Source organism: Chamaea fasciata, unplaced genomic scaffold (assembly GCF_029207755.1).
Source record: "Chamaea fasciata isolate MVZ Bird 193981 ecotype frontalis unplaced genomic scaffold, bChaFas1.0.hap1 SCAF_5, whole genome shotgun sequence".
NCBI classification, from domain to species: Eukaryota; Metazoa; Chordata; class Aves; order Passeriformes; family Sylviidae; genus Chamaea; species Chamaea fasciata.
In genome coordinates this window covers 68,471,798-68,491,348 of record NW_027094090.1, presented here as the reverse complement: position 1 = coordinate 68,491,348, position 19,551 = coordinate 68,471,798, and the positions used below count along the sequence as shown (strand labels likewise).

Sequence of the window (19,551 nt, the reverse complement as noted above, 5' to 3'; positions counted from 1 at the left end):
CTACCTTTTATTTTGCTGTGTGAATCACCAAACACAGCAGCTATCACAAGCACAATCTATTACAAATGTTTTAGGTATCGTTTGTATCATATCACATTTCATTTCCTCAAATTGCTGCACCTTGGCATTTTCACTTCATTACTGTCACCACACAGGTATGTTGTCTCCTAAGGTGTTTTGTTTGTCACGTTTGCAAAAGCTCTGCTGGACTTCCCTGTGCTAACCTGCAGCCACTTCCTTTACGCTGTCACTTCACGTGACACAAACCCACTGTGTAACCAAGCCCACCCTAAGGAAGGCTGTTTCCTCCTTTCCTTTTTCTATTGTGCTCACAGGTTTCTAAAATCTTTTTCTGCTTCTGAAGTTGGGGCGCTTTTTTTTTTTTTTTCTTGAGCTCCTGTATTGCGTCAGTCAGTCTTGTCAGATTCCATGGCCGTGGATGTTTCGAAACAGAATTCCTGTTGCAAGGACCTCGATTTCAGATGAGCTGCCTCTTGCCAGGGCAGCATGCACAAGAGACAGATCTGATTACAGGCTGGACCTTCAGTAAGGACTGCAAGATCAAGCATGAGGTACTTGAAGTAGTTTCACTACTTGAAGCAGTAATATTTTGGTGTATTTTCTCAGGTTGGATATGTGCAGGTAATCCCTGTCGTGGTAAAGACACCAGCCTTATGCTCAGTGCCGGGGGTTTCATGGCGTTCTCTCCACTTGAAAGAAAAAGGATTGGCAGGATGGGGAAGTCCTGAGCCGCTGAAATCAAGGTTTCAATGCCATCGATGTGCTCCAAGCCCCCTCTGAGTGGTTTCACAAAGTCTGGTTTAGCAGCTTCTCAGGGGGGCTGTGCAGCTCCTGCTGTTCCACAGCTCCTACAAACAGTTGCTCAGAATTTTCTCTAGGAATGCAGCACCACAGCTTAAGTGCCCCGGGATGTTGAAGCCCTCCAATCAGGTCTTAAATGGTCTGTTATCTGGTAGGACACACACACACAAAAAGCACAGTGTTGTTAATGTTGCCAGACCCTATTTAATAGAGCTAAAAGTGTTTCATGAAGTCAAGATGTCAATATTAAAGAGAAAACAAAACAGCTCCTTGTTTCCAGCCATCTGTTTTTAGGGGGTTTTAGGTACATTTTACTACAGTAAATACAGAACGTAGAACGAGCAGACATTTTTTGCAATGAGTAGTCAAACCTAATTCTCATGGAATGCGTGTTTCCCAGTAAAAACCACTAATTCAAGCCAAGTTCCCAAGTTTCTTTCTGTTAGAACAATGCAAATGACACTTCCAAGGACGAATGGATGCCCTGGTCTCGCAGGGATTTTTAGGAAAGACAACATATCTTGCACTTCTGAATGTTAAAGTCACATCTAGCTACATACAATGATGCATTCTCAAATGTTACCAGCATACTGATCTAGGATGAAGAAACTTGAACTAAACTTTTTTTTTCTTTTTTTTTACATTCTGATTTTTTTTCTGCCTTCTTTAAAAATAAGAGGTTGAATTCACAGTGTTTGTATAGAGACTGGTAGGAACCTATGTGCTTTAATCCTTTCAGACTGAATGTAAACCAACTGAATTTGAAACACGGTTTTGCCTTAATGGTTTTAAAAAATAAAAAAAAATAAAGTGTTTTTAAAAGTGAATATAATGACTTGTGCTGATCTTTTGTCTCCAGGAAAGGAACTCACTGCAATGTGACATTCAAAAGGCAGCATGTTTGAAGCTGATGGTTCTCTGTACTGTTAGACACCTTTTGAAGCAGGAGTGGGTGTGTAACATACATATACATAAACATTTATCTATATATATTACCTAAGTTTGGTGCTGATCCACCATCCAGCTGTGACCTTTCATATTCTCATGCGTTGTAGGGCTTTGAGACATCCAAGGAATTCGACAGGTAACAAGTGCACTTCTGTGTGAAGTGCAGCACTGACTAATTCAATGAGCACATCTTCCATTAAATGAGTCAGGGAAATATGTCACGGGTAGTTGTTTTCCTTCCAGAATCTGGGGATATTTTAAGATGGTAAGAGAGTGCTGAAGTGAAAATTACAGCAGAGGAAAAAGACTCAGGTTTCTTCATCAGCTGTGCTCAGGAGCATGGAAGACCTGATGCTGAGCAGCAGAAAGTACTTGGGGACTTGAAAACAACCTGCAAAGGCTGTGCATCCATGAAGAGCAGGAAAGGTCGGGCATGCTATCATTCAGGCTGTGAAATCACATATGTGCCAAAATATGATGATGCTGAGACCATAATGCTCATGTTCAGTGGGAATACAAGAATGTGGAATACGTAAGTTCTAACAGCTGGGCACAGATAATAATCCATTGTCATTCCAGGAAACACCAAGTGGCACATGGGGCTGTCTCCTTTCCCTAAAGCATAGACCAGAGATGCCAGAACACATGTGCTTTCCCTCTGTGGTACCTGCTGGCTTTTCTGCACCTACCAGGCCTTCACAGCCAGGTAACTGTGAAGCAGAGGCATCCCTGACTTGGATTTTCCTGCTGTGCAATAAATAACTGAACTGTACTGAGCCAAATTAAATATTCTGCAGTTCTGCTCTGAGGTTCTGCTCCCTTTTAATAATGAGTTTTTCCCCCTCCAGTTCAATATAACAAGTACTTAAAGGCATGGCAATTTCTGAGGGCTTTAAATGGCTTCTCAGTCATATCGTAAAGGCAAAGATAATGGTTATGAATGAATGAGATAACTGCATTTGTCTTAAAAGGGCACAGAGGAAGCTGAACAGGAGGGAAAACAGGTCAGAGAGACGAGATCCCATTCTCACTGACATGGGAACTGCACTAGGCAGGCTTTCAAAACCTCCTTTTAAGAGCACAATCTGTCATGAACAATGGGAAATCCAGGAAATGAAATATTTCAAGGTATGTTTGCTGGTATAAACATATCCTGTGATCTCACATAACCATGTTGCTTCGGCAGCTTGATTATTAGACTACAATTCCAAGGTGGGAAAGTGCTCTCTTCAGCTGTGGGTTTAGCACAGGACATGCTTCTGGTGTTTATACAGAACAGATACAGACACACCACAGCTTTTGAACAGTGCTAACTGAAATATAACATGAACCTGAAATATAATACCACCCATCTTACGTAAGTTTTGTATCACTTTCCCTGAAAGTGTAGTCTTTTGTAACTGCAAAAAGGAATCTGAAATGTTGTCTCCTAATATGGATCTTTTTTCCCACAATAAGAGATACACATATATTTTACTTATTAAAGCACTTAGGGCTTGAAAAGGGTATTAATAGGTCCATTACTGCTCCTCCAGTCACTGCAAGAAATTTCAGTCCTGAACAGAAGGCACCAATACACTAAGTTCAGAAAAACAGAAAGATTTTAGGATACTTAAATGTCCTAAACAACTCATTGAGATAATGTTGATTTCTTTTAACAGACACAGGTTCAGTCAACTAAAATGATCTGGTTTTGATGTTGTCCTATTACAAATTATATGGATGGAAGAGCTGGATAAAAGAGATGTTAACCAAGGCACTAACACGTTCTGAAGCAATGACCAACAATAACTTGAGTAAAAAAAGGTGATTTTGTGATTAGGGAGCATTCTAGATGTATCCTTAAGGCTTGTTACTCTGGTTTTACAAAAAAGCCACCTAAATCTTAAGACAGACAAAACAGATAACTGAAGAAGCCAACTTTTGAGCTAAACAATCTGCTGTTTCCATAAGAACTTTTTACCTTTTTTTTTTTTTTTTGCCTGAAACTGTGTTTCTGACATCCCTATTACGCTTGCAGTTTATTTGTCCAGTTCAGGGAAGAATTCAGTGTATTAATGGAACTTTTCTATTTCCAGATTAACTGCTTTGAAAGTGAAAAGGAAGTCACCTTTATTGTAATGCATAAGCCAAATGTACTGAGGGTCCTCTCCAGTTGCTGCGCTGACATGGACTGGAAGGTCAAGTGAAAAGTGTTGGAATGGAAGGTGGAGCTTGGTGTCTGTGCTTGCTTATGTCCCAAGTGCTCTCCTGATTATCAGTTTCATATAAGTTTTTGTTTTTAGGCTTAATCAGCTTGATTGCCCTTCTTTTACTGAAGATTTAAATATTATGTGGGTTTGATCTAAGATTATTGCTATTGCTATGTGTGAGTGCAAGGGACTTGTAAATACTTTTATTGATTGCAGAAGCACCAACCATCAGAGTCTCAAGTCTCAACGCTGTGATAGCATTAAGATTACAATATTGAAAAATTTAGGTATTATATTTGCGACATTTTCTCACAGCACTTTTATTTTAGACTTAAAAATAAAGCTTTAAATTCCCTGCCTAATGTAATCTTACCAAGACACCAGATTAAGAATTGGTGTACACTGATTTTTCTTGGGTATAAACTGAATTAAGTCAGATCAATCTATTTCAGGATTTCCTAACACTGTAGGACAAAGTAACACAAAACACCAAAGCACTAAAACAGCAAATGGGAAAATCTGGACATGGTCCCTATGCTCTGTGCTGTTTGGTTCCTTGCTGCAAGTATTTCACATGGTGACAGCAGCTCTCCTGCCTTCCTTTCTGGCTCCTCAGCACCTTGGAGCCGCTCCCCGGCGCAGCCGGCGCTGCACGGGGATGTCTGAACCCGAGCCAAGGGCAGGGAAATCTGCTGCTCTCTCCAATAGTAGTGAGCTGATGAAGGTCATTTCTTTAAAAGGAGCAACGTGATAGTCTCCAAGCAGAGAGAGAGGAGAAACCCCAGCCAAAGAAATGTCTCTCTTGGTCCTTCAAGATTAATGCTTTGTATCTGTCTTTTTTCTGCAGGATTTCTGCTGGGGCTTCCTTTTATCCATGTCTTCTTGTATTTCCAAAGGAAAGGCCTTTAGGTTTTCCTTCACACAGGGGAGGCAGAAACTTTTGGAGTAGAACACTCTACAGTCCTGTAAAGAAAATAACATTACTAGCAGATCCACAAAATGGAAATGCTTACGCTCCACAGTCTCATTAAACTACATTTATATTTAGAATTCTTCTAAAATGAATTATTCTCCTTCAAGGCTGAAATATTCCAGCAATTTACCTTTTTCCTACTCAATAATTCTACCATTTGGTTAGAGCCAACTGGGTGAAAAATAAAACCCCCAAATCAACTGTCCCACTGCTCCTATTAAAGTGACCTTCACCAGCTCCCTGCTCCAGGGAATAGCAAGTCCCCTCCTTCAGCTGCCTTCTCCTTCCAGCACCATGCATGGGTTCCCTGGCCTGCTCACTGAATTCCAAATAGGATTTCATGGGTAAGCTGCAGCTGGTGTTGCTGATGGATTATATTCGGAGAGTGAATAAAGGTGTAAGGGATTCCATGGGTTTGACTGAAACAGCAAAGTTTTCCTCTAAGTCTTGCCTGATGAAGATTTCTGCCTCCTGGGAGGATCTTCCAAATTCCTTCAATGGCGTGTGAGACTTGGAGCCCCAGCACACTCTTCCTCATCAATCTCCACAAAAATGGCCTAAAGGCCAACAAAAGTACCAAATACTGGGAGCTCTCACAAGCGACCATCTATCCCGTAACTCCCAAAAAAACTATTCTTACTTCCATTAACCCATGCACTTGTATTGTCCTAGGAGACTACTAAAAATTATCACTGTTATATCAATGTCACAGAGGTGTCGAATAACCGGAGCAGTTAAATGAATTCTGTTCATCTGAGGCAATTCGAATGAGATTTCATCCTTTCACCTCCATAAATGTACTCACTGGTTAAAACCTAAAACCACACTTGGTACTAAAGCTTGAGCAAATGGCTCTCCTCTGAACTCTTGATAGCAAAGTATAAAAGCTCTTGTGCAAAGTAGGTATTTTTGCTCTCCCTGTTCTGTTCACAACTCATACAGACCCAGTATTTTTTTTTTTCTCCAGGAGCTGTAACCAGATGTTAGTAATTGAATAGAAAGAAGCAAAACTGATGGAACATTTTAATGTATTTGCAACGTGGAGTTTGAACAACTGGAAGAGAAACTAATTAATGCATTATTCCTTTGTTCTGCAGCGAGACTTTACATCCCTGGTTCTCTTGACGTGCTGATCACCAAATTCCAAATAGGATTTCATGGGTAAGCTGGAATTGGTGTTGCTGATGGATTATTCTTGGGGATTTAAGAATGAATAAAGACATCAGTTTAGATAGAACTGGACATCTTCTGGAGAGAAATAGATCCCCTGGGTCTTACCTAAGTAGCAAAGTTTTCCCCTTGCCATGTAGCTGGCCTTTCTCTGGGAGCTAGGCTTGGCTATTCCAGTGTTCCTCTCCTTGCTTTTGTTTCTTATGTTGCTTTAGCAGCAGATTCAGCTGATAATTATATCGAAATCACAATCAGCCTGCTTCCATGTGACTTGGAAGCTTGAGGAACAACTTCTCTTCGTCTATTGTCCTTTACTGTGTTGACTGCCAGGCCCCTTCATATTCAGGAATGAGTGTGAGGCCTTAGCCTCTGAAAAGCCCTGTAAGTGGATTTCAGTTGCACAACCTCCAGAGCCTATTGTTTTTTGTCGCTTGGTATCCTTAATACCTTAAGCTGCCAGTTTAAAAGGGGAGATTAGAGTTTAAGTTGGCCTGGCTATTGTTGCTTGCATTGCCAAATGCCACACAGCCCCCCAGCTCAGGGCTCCCAGTGGTGGCCACTGGGCCACGGCAAAGGAGGGGAGAGGCTGTTCCTGCAGGTGGGATACCCCGATGTCCTCACAGGTAACACAGGTGCTCAACTTGCAGTCTTTTGGCTGAAATGAGTTGCCACCTAGTGCAGATTTTGGTCGACAGGAACTGGGGAAACCATGACTATGAACCACTGCACCCCCTGAGCATGTGCCCCTAAGTCCTGCACTCTCAGTCCTGGGATTTTCAGCCTAACTCTTCTTTCAATGCCCTATTATTTAAATTTACTATGTAGAGCTCTTCTTTTAAACCCTTATCCTGGTACAGTTCTGTGTTTAATCAGATGATTCTTTAATGTGTTTTTTTCCTTTTCACGTCCAAGGGAGGAGGGGGCCATTTCAATTTCAAATTTAATAGTCCAATTCAGGCAAAAGAGAACTGCCACAGTTTATTTCTGTTTTGCCATGAATCATGTCTGAGAGTAATATATATATATATATAGGGGTGGTATCTTTAGCACAATACGTAAAGGAAAGGCTCTGCCCATCCATATCCAGGACTGACCCTGCATGACTGGAAGTAGAGTGGGAAGCAGCTGTGGTATTACATTTATCACTTAATATCCACAATCGTGTCCAGGGGCAGTGCTCGGTCACCTTCTGCTGAGGTGAGCAATAAGGGATGCAACTTACTCCCTTTCCTCCTTTCTTCTCCAGAAGCCACCTTTTTTTTTCCATGTCTTTAGAAAGTACTGCAATAAACCAGAAGTAACTATTTTCAATTACTAATATTGGTCAGATTATATCATTTCCTCTCCCCTTTTCTGAAAGGGTAATAGGAAGAAGGGCACTCAACCTGCCCAAGGGCTTTTAAAAGCATTTCTATTATCTTCCTTTTTGTGTGGTTTTGACATGTTTTAAGACATTACAGATAATCACTGGAATTATTCCCAGTTGGATGGGAACTAATGGCACTTACCAAGGCACTCTGATAAAAGACTTGAGCAGGGTGATACAGGCTACGAAATGGTTGAATATAAATTAACTGAGTGAAACTTCAGAGGGTATTTGGAGATATTTAAGTTTATGAGCACTATACAGAACAGCTTCTAAGTCCTGACTTTTATTGGCACAGCAACTGTAAGGAAATACACTTCAGCTAGTGTGGATTGTCTCCTGAAACGCCTGAAGTCTGATCTGTCACTCAAGTCTCCTTAGGTACAAAAGCTAGCTAAAATCCCTTTGCCAAATCCAAGGTCAGAGAAGTCTTAATTTTGCCACACGTTAGACAAATGCAATTCTGAATTACCACAATAGTAAATCAATCTGTCACTAAAAGCATTCCAATTGGTACAGCTTCTTTGCCAAAGAGGCCCAAGAAAGTATCATTTTCTGCAGCTTCAATTCCTATGTTTTAACATTTAACTCAGCTCAGGGGTGAGTTGATACACTTGGGTCAAGCACAAGCAGGAACCACAACCAATACAGAGATATTATCCTAACTTTGCCTCTCTCTATTGCCTTGGATAAGTTTTTACTTCTCTGGACTTTTAATTTTCCCTACATGAAGAGGAATAGTATGTGTTTACTTACTTTGTGGTGTGGGTGTTTAAAGCACTAATTATCATTTCTGCAGATCTCTTTCAGTGTTACCTAAGCAGTATTGCTAAATTCATTTTGAAACCATAGCCGTACGTGTGATTCACTATCTGGCCTGGCCAGTTTGGTAGGAAATTTATTCTCAATTATTTACAATCAATGTTTTACTTTGAGTGATACCATCAGGGGAATCTTGAAAACTCGGATAACAAACAGTAAATGACTGACAAATTTCCAGAATAGGCAAAATAAGCAGGACTTTCAAAAAGATTAGAAACTTCCGTCAGCTCACTGCAAATATCTTCTATTCATTGCCAAGGCCTAGGTTAACTAGGAACAAACACATCTTTTCAGAGAAAAAACCCCACCTTCATTCAGAAAAGCACAGTGTGTGCAAAGACCCCGAGAGGCTGAAATGCTCTATTTCTAACAAATCAAACTGCCACATTTGGAAATATCTGCTGAATCCTTCCTAAATTCAAGCCACTTCTTAGGGAATGAAACTAGTTAAATGTGTTCAAGTTTGTCCCAAATGTGTCTGTGTTGCCAGTCCTCTGCTGTTAAAAAGGAAGGAGAAACCTGGCGTGTCAGGGCAGGAATCAAGCCCCTAAGCCCAAACTCCCTGAGTAGCTGCACTTGGCTCCTTGTTGGGCTGTGTGTGGGAGGGAGTCAGCCCCTGCCACAGCAGGGACAGCAGGGAAGGTCCTGCTCTTGTGAGCTTTGCCTCCACACAACTGCCCTGAGCAACCTGGCTCTGGAAACTTGAGCCCAGCCACCGCAGCCACAACCAGAGAGTGCTGGCACTCCACCTAGTCAGAGCCTACAACTCCCCCTTGTAGCTTTAGAACAGAAAAAAAGAAACCAAACCCTCTGACCTGCAATCACTTTTGGTGATTTTCAGTCATTTAAATGCCAGAGGAGACTTTAGAGATGGGATATTGAGAAATACTCCCAGCACAGGTAGCTGGGTGTGCAAGCGCCCGTGCCAAACGCACATTGTGTCATGGATAGTAGGAAATAACTGGAGGCCCCAGCAACGAGCCAGGAATGGCCCCAGATCCTTTTCCTAATGAAGGGCTCAGAGCCCTGCATCACAGTCTGGGAGAGGACTGGTCACCCCGAGACTCTGCAGGAGCCAGTGAACAGCAGGAAGACCCCAGACCCAAAATTCCCCATGGGAATGGGTGCCCAGACTGTAGGGGTATGAAAGTCCAGGGGTTCCTTCATTTGGGGCCCCTCCTGGAGGAGGCAGCTTGAGCTGTTCCTCCTGCTGCACCATTCAATTATTAAACCTTTTTTTTTTTCTTGGAATTGGATGCCTAACAAACTTGGGTAAGAAATTTCTTTAACAAGGAAATAAACCCAATCAGGAAAAAGGTGTTATTGCATGCTCCTCTTGGCTTATCCTTGGTGCCGATGGCCCACAAGTCAGAATAGCAACTAAACTGGGCCAAGTGTGCCAATATCCTTCTGGCTGTGTCTGCCCAACTCCCAAAACCCGAGACTCACAGCAAACAAAGGGGCCAGTTCTGCACTGAGAAGAAGAAATTAAGTGATTTTATACCACCTTTCTGGACTGCACTCAGATTTCACAGTTTAAGGTTGCCTTCCAGCTGCTACTTAAATTCATTCTTCTTCAGAAAGCAAGCACAGCATGGTACAACTCTCTTCCCTGCTCTCTTTAAACGTTAACTTTTGCAAATAGGATGACAGCCCAGGGCTGTGAATGCAAACCTAAAAATCCATGGACATTTATATTCCCTTTTTGGAAAAAACTCCAATCTACTATTGTGTGTGATCGGTACTGCCCTTACAGTGTGCTCTATACTGCCCTTGCATTTCCTGGTGCTAAGAAAGCAGAAAAGAGCACTCCTTGTGCTTGAGAGGCTGGACTGTGCTCAGCTGTAAATAGGACACACACAGTTGCTGATCGTTTTGATTTAATACTGAGAGCTTCATCTGGCAGAATCCACAAGAACATACAATTATGTACAATTAACATACATGTAGTGGTAGGACAAGGGGGAATGGTTTGCCTTAAAAATGGGTTGTTTGGGATTTCGCTGCTTGATCTTCCTCTGACAGGTCACCAGGACTGGAACAAAAAGAAATGACTGAAGCAGCTTTGTTTTGCTTGTTACTTATTGTACCAACACACACTGCTCTGCTACACAAACTGCAATGAGACCCAGTGATGAGGAACTTGTCCTTGTCAGGGGTGAAAGGATCCTTCACGACATGGGCCTCTTCCAAAAGCCTGCAAAAGAATCATTTCAGGTTTTTAAGTGCATACTTCACAGTAGGGGATGGTTGAGAGGGGGAAATTGTGGAGGCTGAAAAGTTATCAGCCTTGATTTGCTCATCCTGCTCTTATACATGAGGCAATGCAGCAGCTCTGCAGCTCTTTGTCTCTTCAAAACCTTCAACTCTGCAGCTGCCTTCAGTCCTATACTGCACTTTCTATCTCTCTTCCAAACATAAAGCAACTGGTGAGACTCTCAGTGCCATCCAACTAAGTTTTTCTCAATGCTCTACCTTAAAGTAATTATCTTCTATTTTTTATGACAGGCACCCCTTAGTATGGCCAACTCCAGTACCTTGTCAAGCCACCATTTCAATTGCACAGCTTTTAATCAGAAGTTCTCTTCCAAAGCTGCATGCATGTGAGTATAAAATACAAAGTTTTTACTGCTCTTGGTTATGTCACTGCTGTAAAGCTGAGGTCCCCAACTCCTGAAAGCAGGAGCTACCAGCAGAGAGCCTTGCAGTTACCTCCAGTGTGCATAAAGTTTATGTCACAGACTGTACTGTTTGCTCCAGGGTGTTGAGGGAGGGCATTTGTTAATAATTTGGGAACCTCCTTGGGAAAAACTAAAGCTTCCCTTTTTTCTGGGAGCTCCAGGCAAAATAATACAGAAGCCAGTTGAGTGTCTGTCTGCACAAGGCACCCAGCAAAGGGCACCTGGATTATTCCTGGGCTTAAATCAAACCTGGATTATGGTAATATTATGGATAAAAGGCATTCTGTCAACTCATACTCCCTCCTCCTTGCCTCAGTACACACGCATGTGTGTGCAGGAGTGTGTCCAGCACTGTGTTCCTGTCTCCTTTCTCTGTCCACTCAAACAGAAAATTTCATGGCCAGAGTCTTCCACTGTTAGGAAAGATCAGGCATCTTACCATGGCAGATCACCCTGTCAACAAGTCCCTGGGGCACAAAGACAGGACTGTGTTTGCAAAGCTCTCCTTGCAGGATTCCCAGCCCTGGTCAGTGCAGAGCCATTGGACAAGGCCTCCTGGCCAGCACATTTCCTGCAGCACTGCATTCAGGATGTGTCAGCAAGCCAGGAAAGATGAGGTGTGAAGCTGTTTCTTAAAAGCATCTATTAGAAGTGTGATGCTTCAGCATTATTCTTCTGGTTTTGGCACCTGAACAATCCAAATAAAGCTGGGATGTTGACAATGGACTTGGATAACCTAAATTAAGATTCAGAATCAGACTCTTCAGGAATGGACCTGAACAAAGGTGAGCCACTGCTCTGCTGAGTGGAAGAAGAAAAACCAGTAGCACTGTGGGGTTTGGAATGATAAAAAGACAGCTGCCCAAGGACAACAGCCCCAGCAGGTGGTGATCAACAGCTGTTTCCAGTCTTTAAGAAACTGAGGAGTCTTATTGGGGTGAAATGCTGAGTACATGCCTGACTTCCAGCTCCAGAGAGATCCTGACCACGTCTGCCTGATGGATTTGTTGACCATGATGGCCTCCACCAAGCTACTCATGCATTTAAAGCAAACTGCTTTATTTTATGGGGAGTTTAATGTCTGCAGACAAAGATGTAACTGCATAATTTCTGGTCAAACTATCCCTACTAAGCAGAGAGAGAAAAGGCTTTGGTCCCTGAAAATACAAATACGCAGTGAACATCCACACACCCCGATGTCACACAGTCTGACAAGGGATTGTCCAATCCACACAAAACCACAGAGAATGGGCAGCTGGTATCCAACACCTTGGTCCATGATTTCAGTCTTACTAAATCACACTAAATTACTAATGCAGTAACAAAAAAAATAGTTCTAATTTTCTTCTTCCAATATTTTTTTTTCTTATCGCTTTTAAGGAACTAAATTGGCTTACAGAGGAATCCAACAGCTGCTAACAGTAGCACAAGGTAAGAGGCAGAACTGCAGCACCAGCAGAAAGGCAGGGCTGAGATGAGGGACCTGCACATCCCTCTTTTGGTGACAGTAAGCTGCTATTTCTGCTTGCCCAACAGAGTGAAACTGAATCCTCAGAGACATCTGCTGACAAGGTGAACTAGGGGCAAGGTGAAGCAGAGCTGGGACTACTTGTCATCTAATGTTCCAGAAGAACAGGGAGATCCTCAGGGGCTACTGAGGCTTCATGACAGACACTCAATTAAGAAAGTCATAGGCTGTTAAATCCTGATACCTAATTTTGGAAATAATTTCCCTTACCTCATCACTCCTTTACCACCAGCCTTTCCACTGTCATTCCTGGCATTTCAGTAGCACAGAGCTCTTCAGATGTAACACAAATGGGGCTGGACACTTTAATTTGATAAATAAATTCACCTTGAGAACACCTTAGGAAACTATATTTTTTCACAAATGATATGACCCTTGGATATGATGTATTTTCCCTACCTCACGGGGATGATTGAGAGCATTTAAATAACTCCAGTGTTTTCAGGTTTTTCAGTTAGTTGCAAGGCATGTACATGCTACCCATTTCTCCCTGTATATTGTAATTTGGATTCTTCAAGCTGTGCACTAACTGAGCTAAAATGTCTACTTTTTCAACCCTGCATTTTAGGATTACCCCTGACATCCCTAACTTTACCTTTTCTGCAGGTACCCAGCAGCAATACCAACACACCCACTTGACTGAAAATGAGATTCAGATCAACACTTGAATGCAATTTTTTGCAATCAGTCTTCCTTAAAAAGGAGAAATCATTAACCTCAAAGAAGTAGAGTATGGAAAGTCACTTGAATCAAACAGAGGGGACTATAATGGTGACTTTTTCTTTAAAACACTGCAAAAGACCAAAAACCACCACAACAAAAAAGAAGTATTTATGGCAGTGAGGGTCATAGACTTTGGAATGAATATGTCCTGATCCCAAGTTAAAATAACAGCCCTGGGTTCAGAGCTGAAGTACGTTAGATATAGGAACACCTGCTCTCTCACCAACCATCGGCATGTAGAACAGAATCTGTTCAGTGCCTGCCACTGGGAAGGAATGATATCTATGTCCAAACACATTTTTGGCTATGCCAGTTGAAAAGCATATGATCCTGCCTGCAAGGCACAGATGAATTTATGATGCTTTCCATCTTACTCCCAGCTTAGAAGTCACTGGTAGCAGCTGTACCAAGTTTTATTTCACTGGGAACATCATTTGTCCCGAGAGCTTGTCTGCACATCAGCACTTGGGAAAGTCAAGGTCCCCAACTAAAGGTGTGAGGTCAATGAACAAACAGATTTCAGAGTGAATGCTCCCATTCAGAGGTAAAGTTTGCTATGCAACAAAGTCAAGCCATTTCCTTCTGAAGAAAGGTACTTAATGGCAAGTTCATGCATGTGCTTCACATCTTTAGTCTAAACCCAAGTCCCAAGATGCAGTTTCTCACAAAGAGTGACTTCCAAAAAATTCATTTTTTTGGAATAACCGTGTCTTTTGTCATAAACCCAGCTGAGTTATCACACTGGTGATAAACAGCTCATTGGTTTGGCAGCACACACCATCTTAGCAGGACGTGACAGGGTGACAGGTGTCTGTCTGCCCTCCAGACACACGAAGCAAAGTGAGAACTCATTTCTCTCTAGCAAACCAGCAGCAGGATAAAGGATCTCTTGAGGAGAAAGTCTAGGGCACTAATCCCTTGTTAATAATTTGGACAGGCAAATTTGTGACCACAAGCAACCCAAATAATCACCAGATGCTACCACTGTTTTGTTTTTTTTTTCACCTTGGAATGTTCTGAAGCAGCACCATGTCCCAGTAACACGTCACAAGTCTGCCTGGCTGACACACATGCTGAACAGGTCTTGGACAACAGCCTGTCTAGAACTGAATTCTGCCCAAGCATTTTCCAGTCTGACTGGAAGCCACAAGGTACTTGAACACATCCTCACTTGAGGCACATGCCCAGCTCTTCTGGAAAGAACACAGTTACTCACATGCTTGGGTAACCACTGAACTAACACGCTCCACAGAAACCTGCCAGATCAAGCCTAGAGTGCTGCAGGACGTGTGTGAGGCCGGCTCACATGTCCTGGCAAAAGGTGAAGCACACAGATTTCAGTGCCATGGTAAGGAAATAACTGCAGTAAAAGAAAGGCACGTGCTAGGTAGTGCTGAAAGAGTCTTTCTCCATGCTGTCTGCAACTGATACCTGATACAGACGTGGGGAAATGGCTCTCAGTCCAGTTCTCTGGAGACTCCTAAAGACTTCAGGGCAATTCTGCTCAGAGCACTCTGCTAAGAGGCCTGGAAGGCATGCCAGAAATCATAAATCACCCTTAAATTGTCAGGGCCAGTGGCAAAGTAGTTGCACAGATAAGTAATCTGATTTTCTTTGCTTCAAACCTCATTAGCACAAGTATTTACAATGCATAGGTTAAGCCCCTCTTAATACTCCACAGGAGACTCCTGTATTTCTGAGTCACTGATAAACTAGAGAAACCCTGCAAGAAACAAAGTGCCTATAAACAGATGCAGACTTTGATTTGAAAGGCTGTCAGATAAAACCAACATTGACACACCCTTAATCCTCTCCTACAAAACCCTTGTTTCTTTCACCTGCCAGGATTTTCCTGCAGTATCCACTGTTGATGACAATAGTCTATTAAAATATTCACAGCTCGATTTTCTACAGGTAGGAGTGCTCTCCAGTAGATGGGCAGGAGTTCATACCCTGGCATGTGCCAGTGTTTGATGTGACAGATATTTAAATACACTTCAGCACTGGCAATGCACTTGCCTTCTTCAGAGAAACAATCTGCTGCCTAAATGATCAGGTAGTAGATAAAACAGCAGAACCTTCTTACTTGCTAGTTAATCCCCAGCTGAACAATTTTCTTCCTCCCATTCCTTCGTGCTACATCCCTGAAGGCATGTTTAGCTCACCTGTGGCTGCCTCCCTGCTCTTCCTTTGAGGTGACTTACCTTGAGTTCAGCATGAATTAGCCCAGCACTGTAATTTCACCAAGCAGAGACCATTCAGAACTTTCATCCTTACTCACTCTCCCAAAGATCACTTGATTGAATTAAACCTTCATTTGTTGCAGCACCCTTTTCCCCCAGGCTGGGGGAGTTGTTGTTGGCATTGCTATGATTTCTCTGCTTGGAAGAACAGAGATTCCTGCAGGCTTCCCTCTAGCCATGGGTCACAGAGCTCCTGAACAACAGCTTCCATGGATTCCCCAGGGCAGCAGCAGGACAAGCAGTCTAGGTGGTCACAGATGTGAAAGCCAGTGTGTTTTCTGAACACCAGTAGGGAAAAAGGAGTGACACAGCCAGGCAAATCAAACCCCTTCCTTAGGTAAAAAGGCTTCCTGAACACACAATGAATCTCAAAAAGGTATCTATACCTAAGATGCATGATTTAACAAAGCTGAGAAAACAACACTCAACAAAACCCGAGCCCGAGTGGTCCTTACTCACAGATGGCATGCAGCCTGCTTTAAATTAGACACCATTTAGTAAGAACCTCAGATTAGGTGAGAATTTAAAGCTTCACACAGGAAGGTTGCACAAGGCATCATCTACCCATAACACAAGAGATCCAAACACTGAAGTGCTGCTGAAGTGATCATCAGTTCTGGGTCACAGAACTGTTATTCTTTGCCAAAATGGAAAAACCAGACCTGAGGTCAGGTTTCATTAAAATCTCCTTCTGGTTCAGCCACAGTAAAAAAATCAGCCTACAGCCACAGTAACCCTCTGTCCTGAACTCATTTTGTCTCCCTTCTGAACTGCAGCTCCTTATTAGAAATTTGTTACATTAATAGCCAAGTTGCTCTATTAATATGTAAATGATGACCATTACTTTTTAAGTTGTCCTTAAAAAAAGTTAAGTGCAGGGCCACACATGTACCAGTGAAAGTATCAGCTTTGTTAAGCACAATCTAAACTTAGTGCAATACTTTCCAACAGGGTCTAAAAATAGGAACACCAAGATTTTGAGGAAATACAGGAGGAGAGGCTAACACAGTATTTCAGGAAACAAGACACTGCCATTTGACATAACCCTGAAAGGGAGAAATGCGGCCCCTACAGTGATTAATCTCCCTAAAAAAAGCAAAGTTGGGACTGTAAGGAAAGACTCAGCCCCGTGACATGTGACAATGTCTGTGCTGTGGAGCTGGTGCCCACAGTCTGCTGTGAGTAGGAAGATACTCAGCATTAACACACCTGGGAAAGGGAATTTTCTTCCAATAAAGTGTGACTGCAGCTCTCTGTTCGTTAGGACTGAACTCGAGTTGGGGACTGCAGAATGAAGTAAAGAAGAACTGTCCAGAAGGAAAAGCAAACAAAACTACAATAGGGGTGAGTGGTGAAGAGTGCCAGCTTCAAGAAAGCCTTGGAATAAAGACAGGCCTGTCCCTACTATACCTGCAACCTCTGCAGCCACGCTCAATTCCTCTGGGACATTCTCCTCAAGGTTTGTTATCCCATCTGGTGTGAACAGCAGGCACAGAAAAGCACCAGAGAGATCCACTGGCAGCACATCTGACAGAGCAAAGTCCATGGTCACCCAACCCTTAGAAAGTGTTTTCCTTTCCGGGGCACTTGCTGGGAATTCTGTCACAAAAATTTGCAAACAGATTCCTTGTTTCACACCTTCACAACAAGGTCACTTCACTGGTTACAGTTTACTGTGGAAATTAAGTCTTTTAGTTAGGGTTCATTAGTTTCCAAACTTCCTGACATACACCTATGTCAAATTCCTGTCTTCTAGCCATGCAGCAATATGGAACAAGGTGAATTCAAGCAGGCACAAGACTTCCTGAATTTTTAGCAAAATTTTCAGGTTACTCTGCTCGCCCCTGTCAGAAAGACTTGGCTTTACAACAAGTACTTGGATTACTTTGCCTAAAAAATATGCAGGTACTGAGGCTGCACTTCTTTCAACACCTGATGGATCAAACAGGTATCAAGGCACATATACCAGAACCACTTCCATAATTCACAGAGAAATATGTGTTCTTAGACAGCTGAAGACCTATTTGATCACTGAATGCCAGGCCATTCCTTTTGTGCATGCTCTGTACCCTGCAGAGTCTGTTCTCCAGAGGGTCTATACTAACACTCTTTCCTCTAGAAGTTCTTTTGGACAAATTTACTTCTCTGTTCATCACGGGTAAAATAGAAGAAAAGTGGCTTTTTCCTCATATGACAAATGCAATCGTGGATGGAGATGTGCAGATCCTAGAATTCACTACAACCAGAGTGGACTGCTTCCCCTGGGTCACATGCTAGGAAGGGAGAGACATAAAATTTTCACAGTTCTGACTTTTTACCCAAGCAGCTCAAAATCCACTGAGAACTGGCAGCATGCTCAACATGTCACAGATATCTAATAATCTTTTATTTGGCTTTAGATCTCCACCTGTCCAGCAAACACAGACGGGTCTGACTAAGATTTCACTGAGGCCCAAAAAGAAAGTGTGGGCTCAGAGCAGAGCTAATTAAGCAGCAGAGCTGATGGGGTCTTGACAGAAATTGTATGTTGCCCATGTTTTCCAAAGTTTTTCAAAGAGCTGGCTAAAGGTCTAGGTAGATAAAAAACACTGTGATGTTTCATGCCAGATTTAAATGTGTGCCTCCTTTCTGCACATACATACACATGGCTCCAAGCATGGTTAATGAGTAATAACTTCACTCATGTTGGGAAAATTATGACAAAATAAATGAACAGCTGGGGGAGAAGGCGTAGTTATTATGCAAGGTGCAAAGTTATTAGGGCTTGTAGGTAAAAGCAGACTTCAAAGGAAGCAGCATGGTTCAGGTGTTAGATGGGCAGCAAAAAAGAATACAGAAAGAGCAGGTGAAAATGCTTTCACCAGGCTTTGACAAAAGGATCAAAAAACACTTGCCAATCCCCTTTTGCTTTTTCCAGGCCTGGACTAAAGAACAAAGAAGCCCAAACCAATGCAACCACATAGATAACTGATTTCTTTCTTAATCCAAATCTCAGGTTCTGACTATCTATTGGGAATTTTGGGGGTTTTAATACCCTTTTTGGTGTAGTGATTTTTGTGCAAGTAAAAACACTGATTTAGTCAACAGATCAGTGCAAAGGTGATGCACAGGCTAGACACCTTGGTGTCTCAACCAGCCTGGGGAGCACATGTCCATTACAAGTCACTTTACCAGCAGAATCCAAGTATTGTCCTACAACTCTCATCAAACAAAAACCTTCTTTGGTCTGAACAACCTCCGACTGCTGCATCCGGGCAGAATAAAACTTTCAGCGGAGCCTTCATCAGGCTCTTGACATAACTTTGTCATATTTGTGGAGATCACAGACTTGTCTTTGAAGGAAGACACAAAGCGAGACAAGGTATCACTAATGCTTTCACTGTAACACCTTCTTTGCCTGTAATTTGCACGGGAAGTTAAGGCATGAGGAAAATATTTCTGGTATGGAATCCAGAAGCATGAAGGTCTTAAATTTTGTTTATATAAAGCATGCCATTTTAGTTGTAAGAATATAGTTACATATCTTTACTAACTACTAGTGCACAGATCCACTTCTTTGGCTCCAAGGTGCCTGGAGCTGGAAGACAGTGGCCTCTAGCTCGGGAACCGTGAGTGTCTCCTGGTCGGCAGTGCCCGGCCAGCAGCTGCTTCCCCCGCTCCGGGCTCCGCTGTCCTCCCCCACTCCCGGTTTCCCCTCCCGCATCCCGGTTCCTCCTCCCCTGGCTCGCGTTCCCCGCCCGCATCCCGGTTCTCTGCCCGGCTCCCCTTCGCCCCACAGTTCCCGGTTCTCTCCGCCGCCGTCCCGGTTCCCAGCTCCCTCAGGCTCTCCCTGGGTCTCCGTTTCCAACCCCACGCGGATCTCCCCCGTTCCTCGGTCCCCCCTTTCCTCCCCGATTGCCGTGTGTCCCTCTGCTCCCCGCCCTCAACCCCCCATTTCCCGTTCCGTCCCGACCTCCTGCTTGCCTCCCGTTTTCCGCCGGCTCCAGTTCCCCTCGGCGCACACTTTCCACACAGTTCCCGGGGCTGCCCCTTTCCCCGTTCCCGGCTCCCTTTCCCCGTTCCCCGTCCCCGTTCCCGGTTCCC

At 43.1% G+C, this 19,551-nt stretch overlaps 1 protein-coding gene across 1 annotated transcript; it reads right to left on the bottom strand.

Annotated features, from left to right (window-relative positions):
- Positions 1-4,778: 4,778 nt before the first annotated feature.
- On the bottom strand, positions 4,779-19,211 carry CDPF1 (cysteine rich DPF motif domain containing 1). The gene is made up of 4 exons (XM_066184698.1): positions 18,988-19,211; positions 10,384-10,490; positions 5,145-5,149; positions 4,779-4,925 (listed from the first exon to the last, which is right to left on the bottom strand). Exons 1-4 carry the CDS (start codon positions 19,209-19,211, stop codon positions 4,779-4,781), a joined length of 483 nt encoding a protein of 160 aa, XP_066040795.1.
- Positions 19,212-19,551: the final 340 nt, after the last annotated feature.

Excerpts from the sequence above, each read along its gene's own strand:
- CDPF1 (XM_066184698.1), bottom strand. The coding sequence starts at position 19,211 with ATGCGGGCGGGGAACGCGAGCCAGGGGAGGAGGAACCGGGATGCGGGA. Across the intron at positions 10,491-18,987 it reads CTAGTAGTTAGTAAAGATAT|GCTTTTGGAAGAGGCCCATG; the intron begins GTAACTATATTC and ends ATTCTTTTGCAG.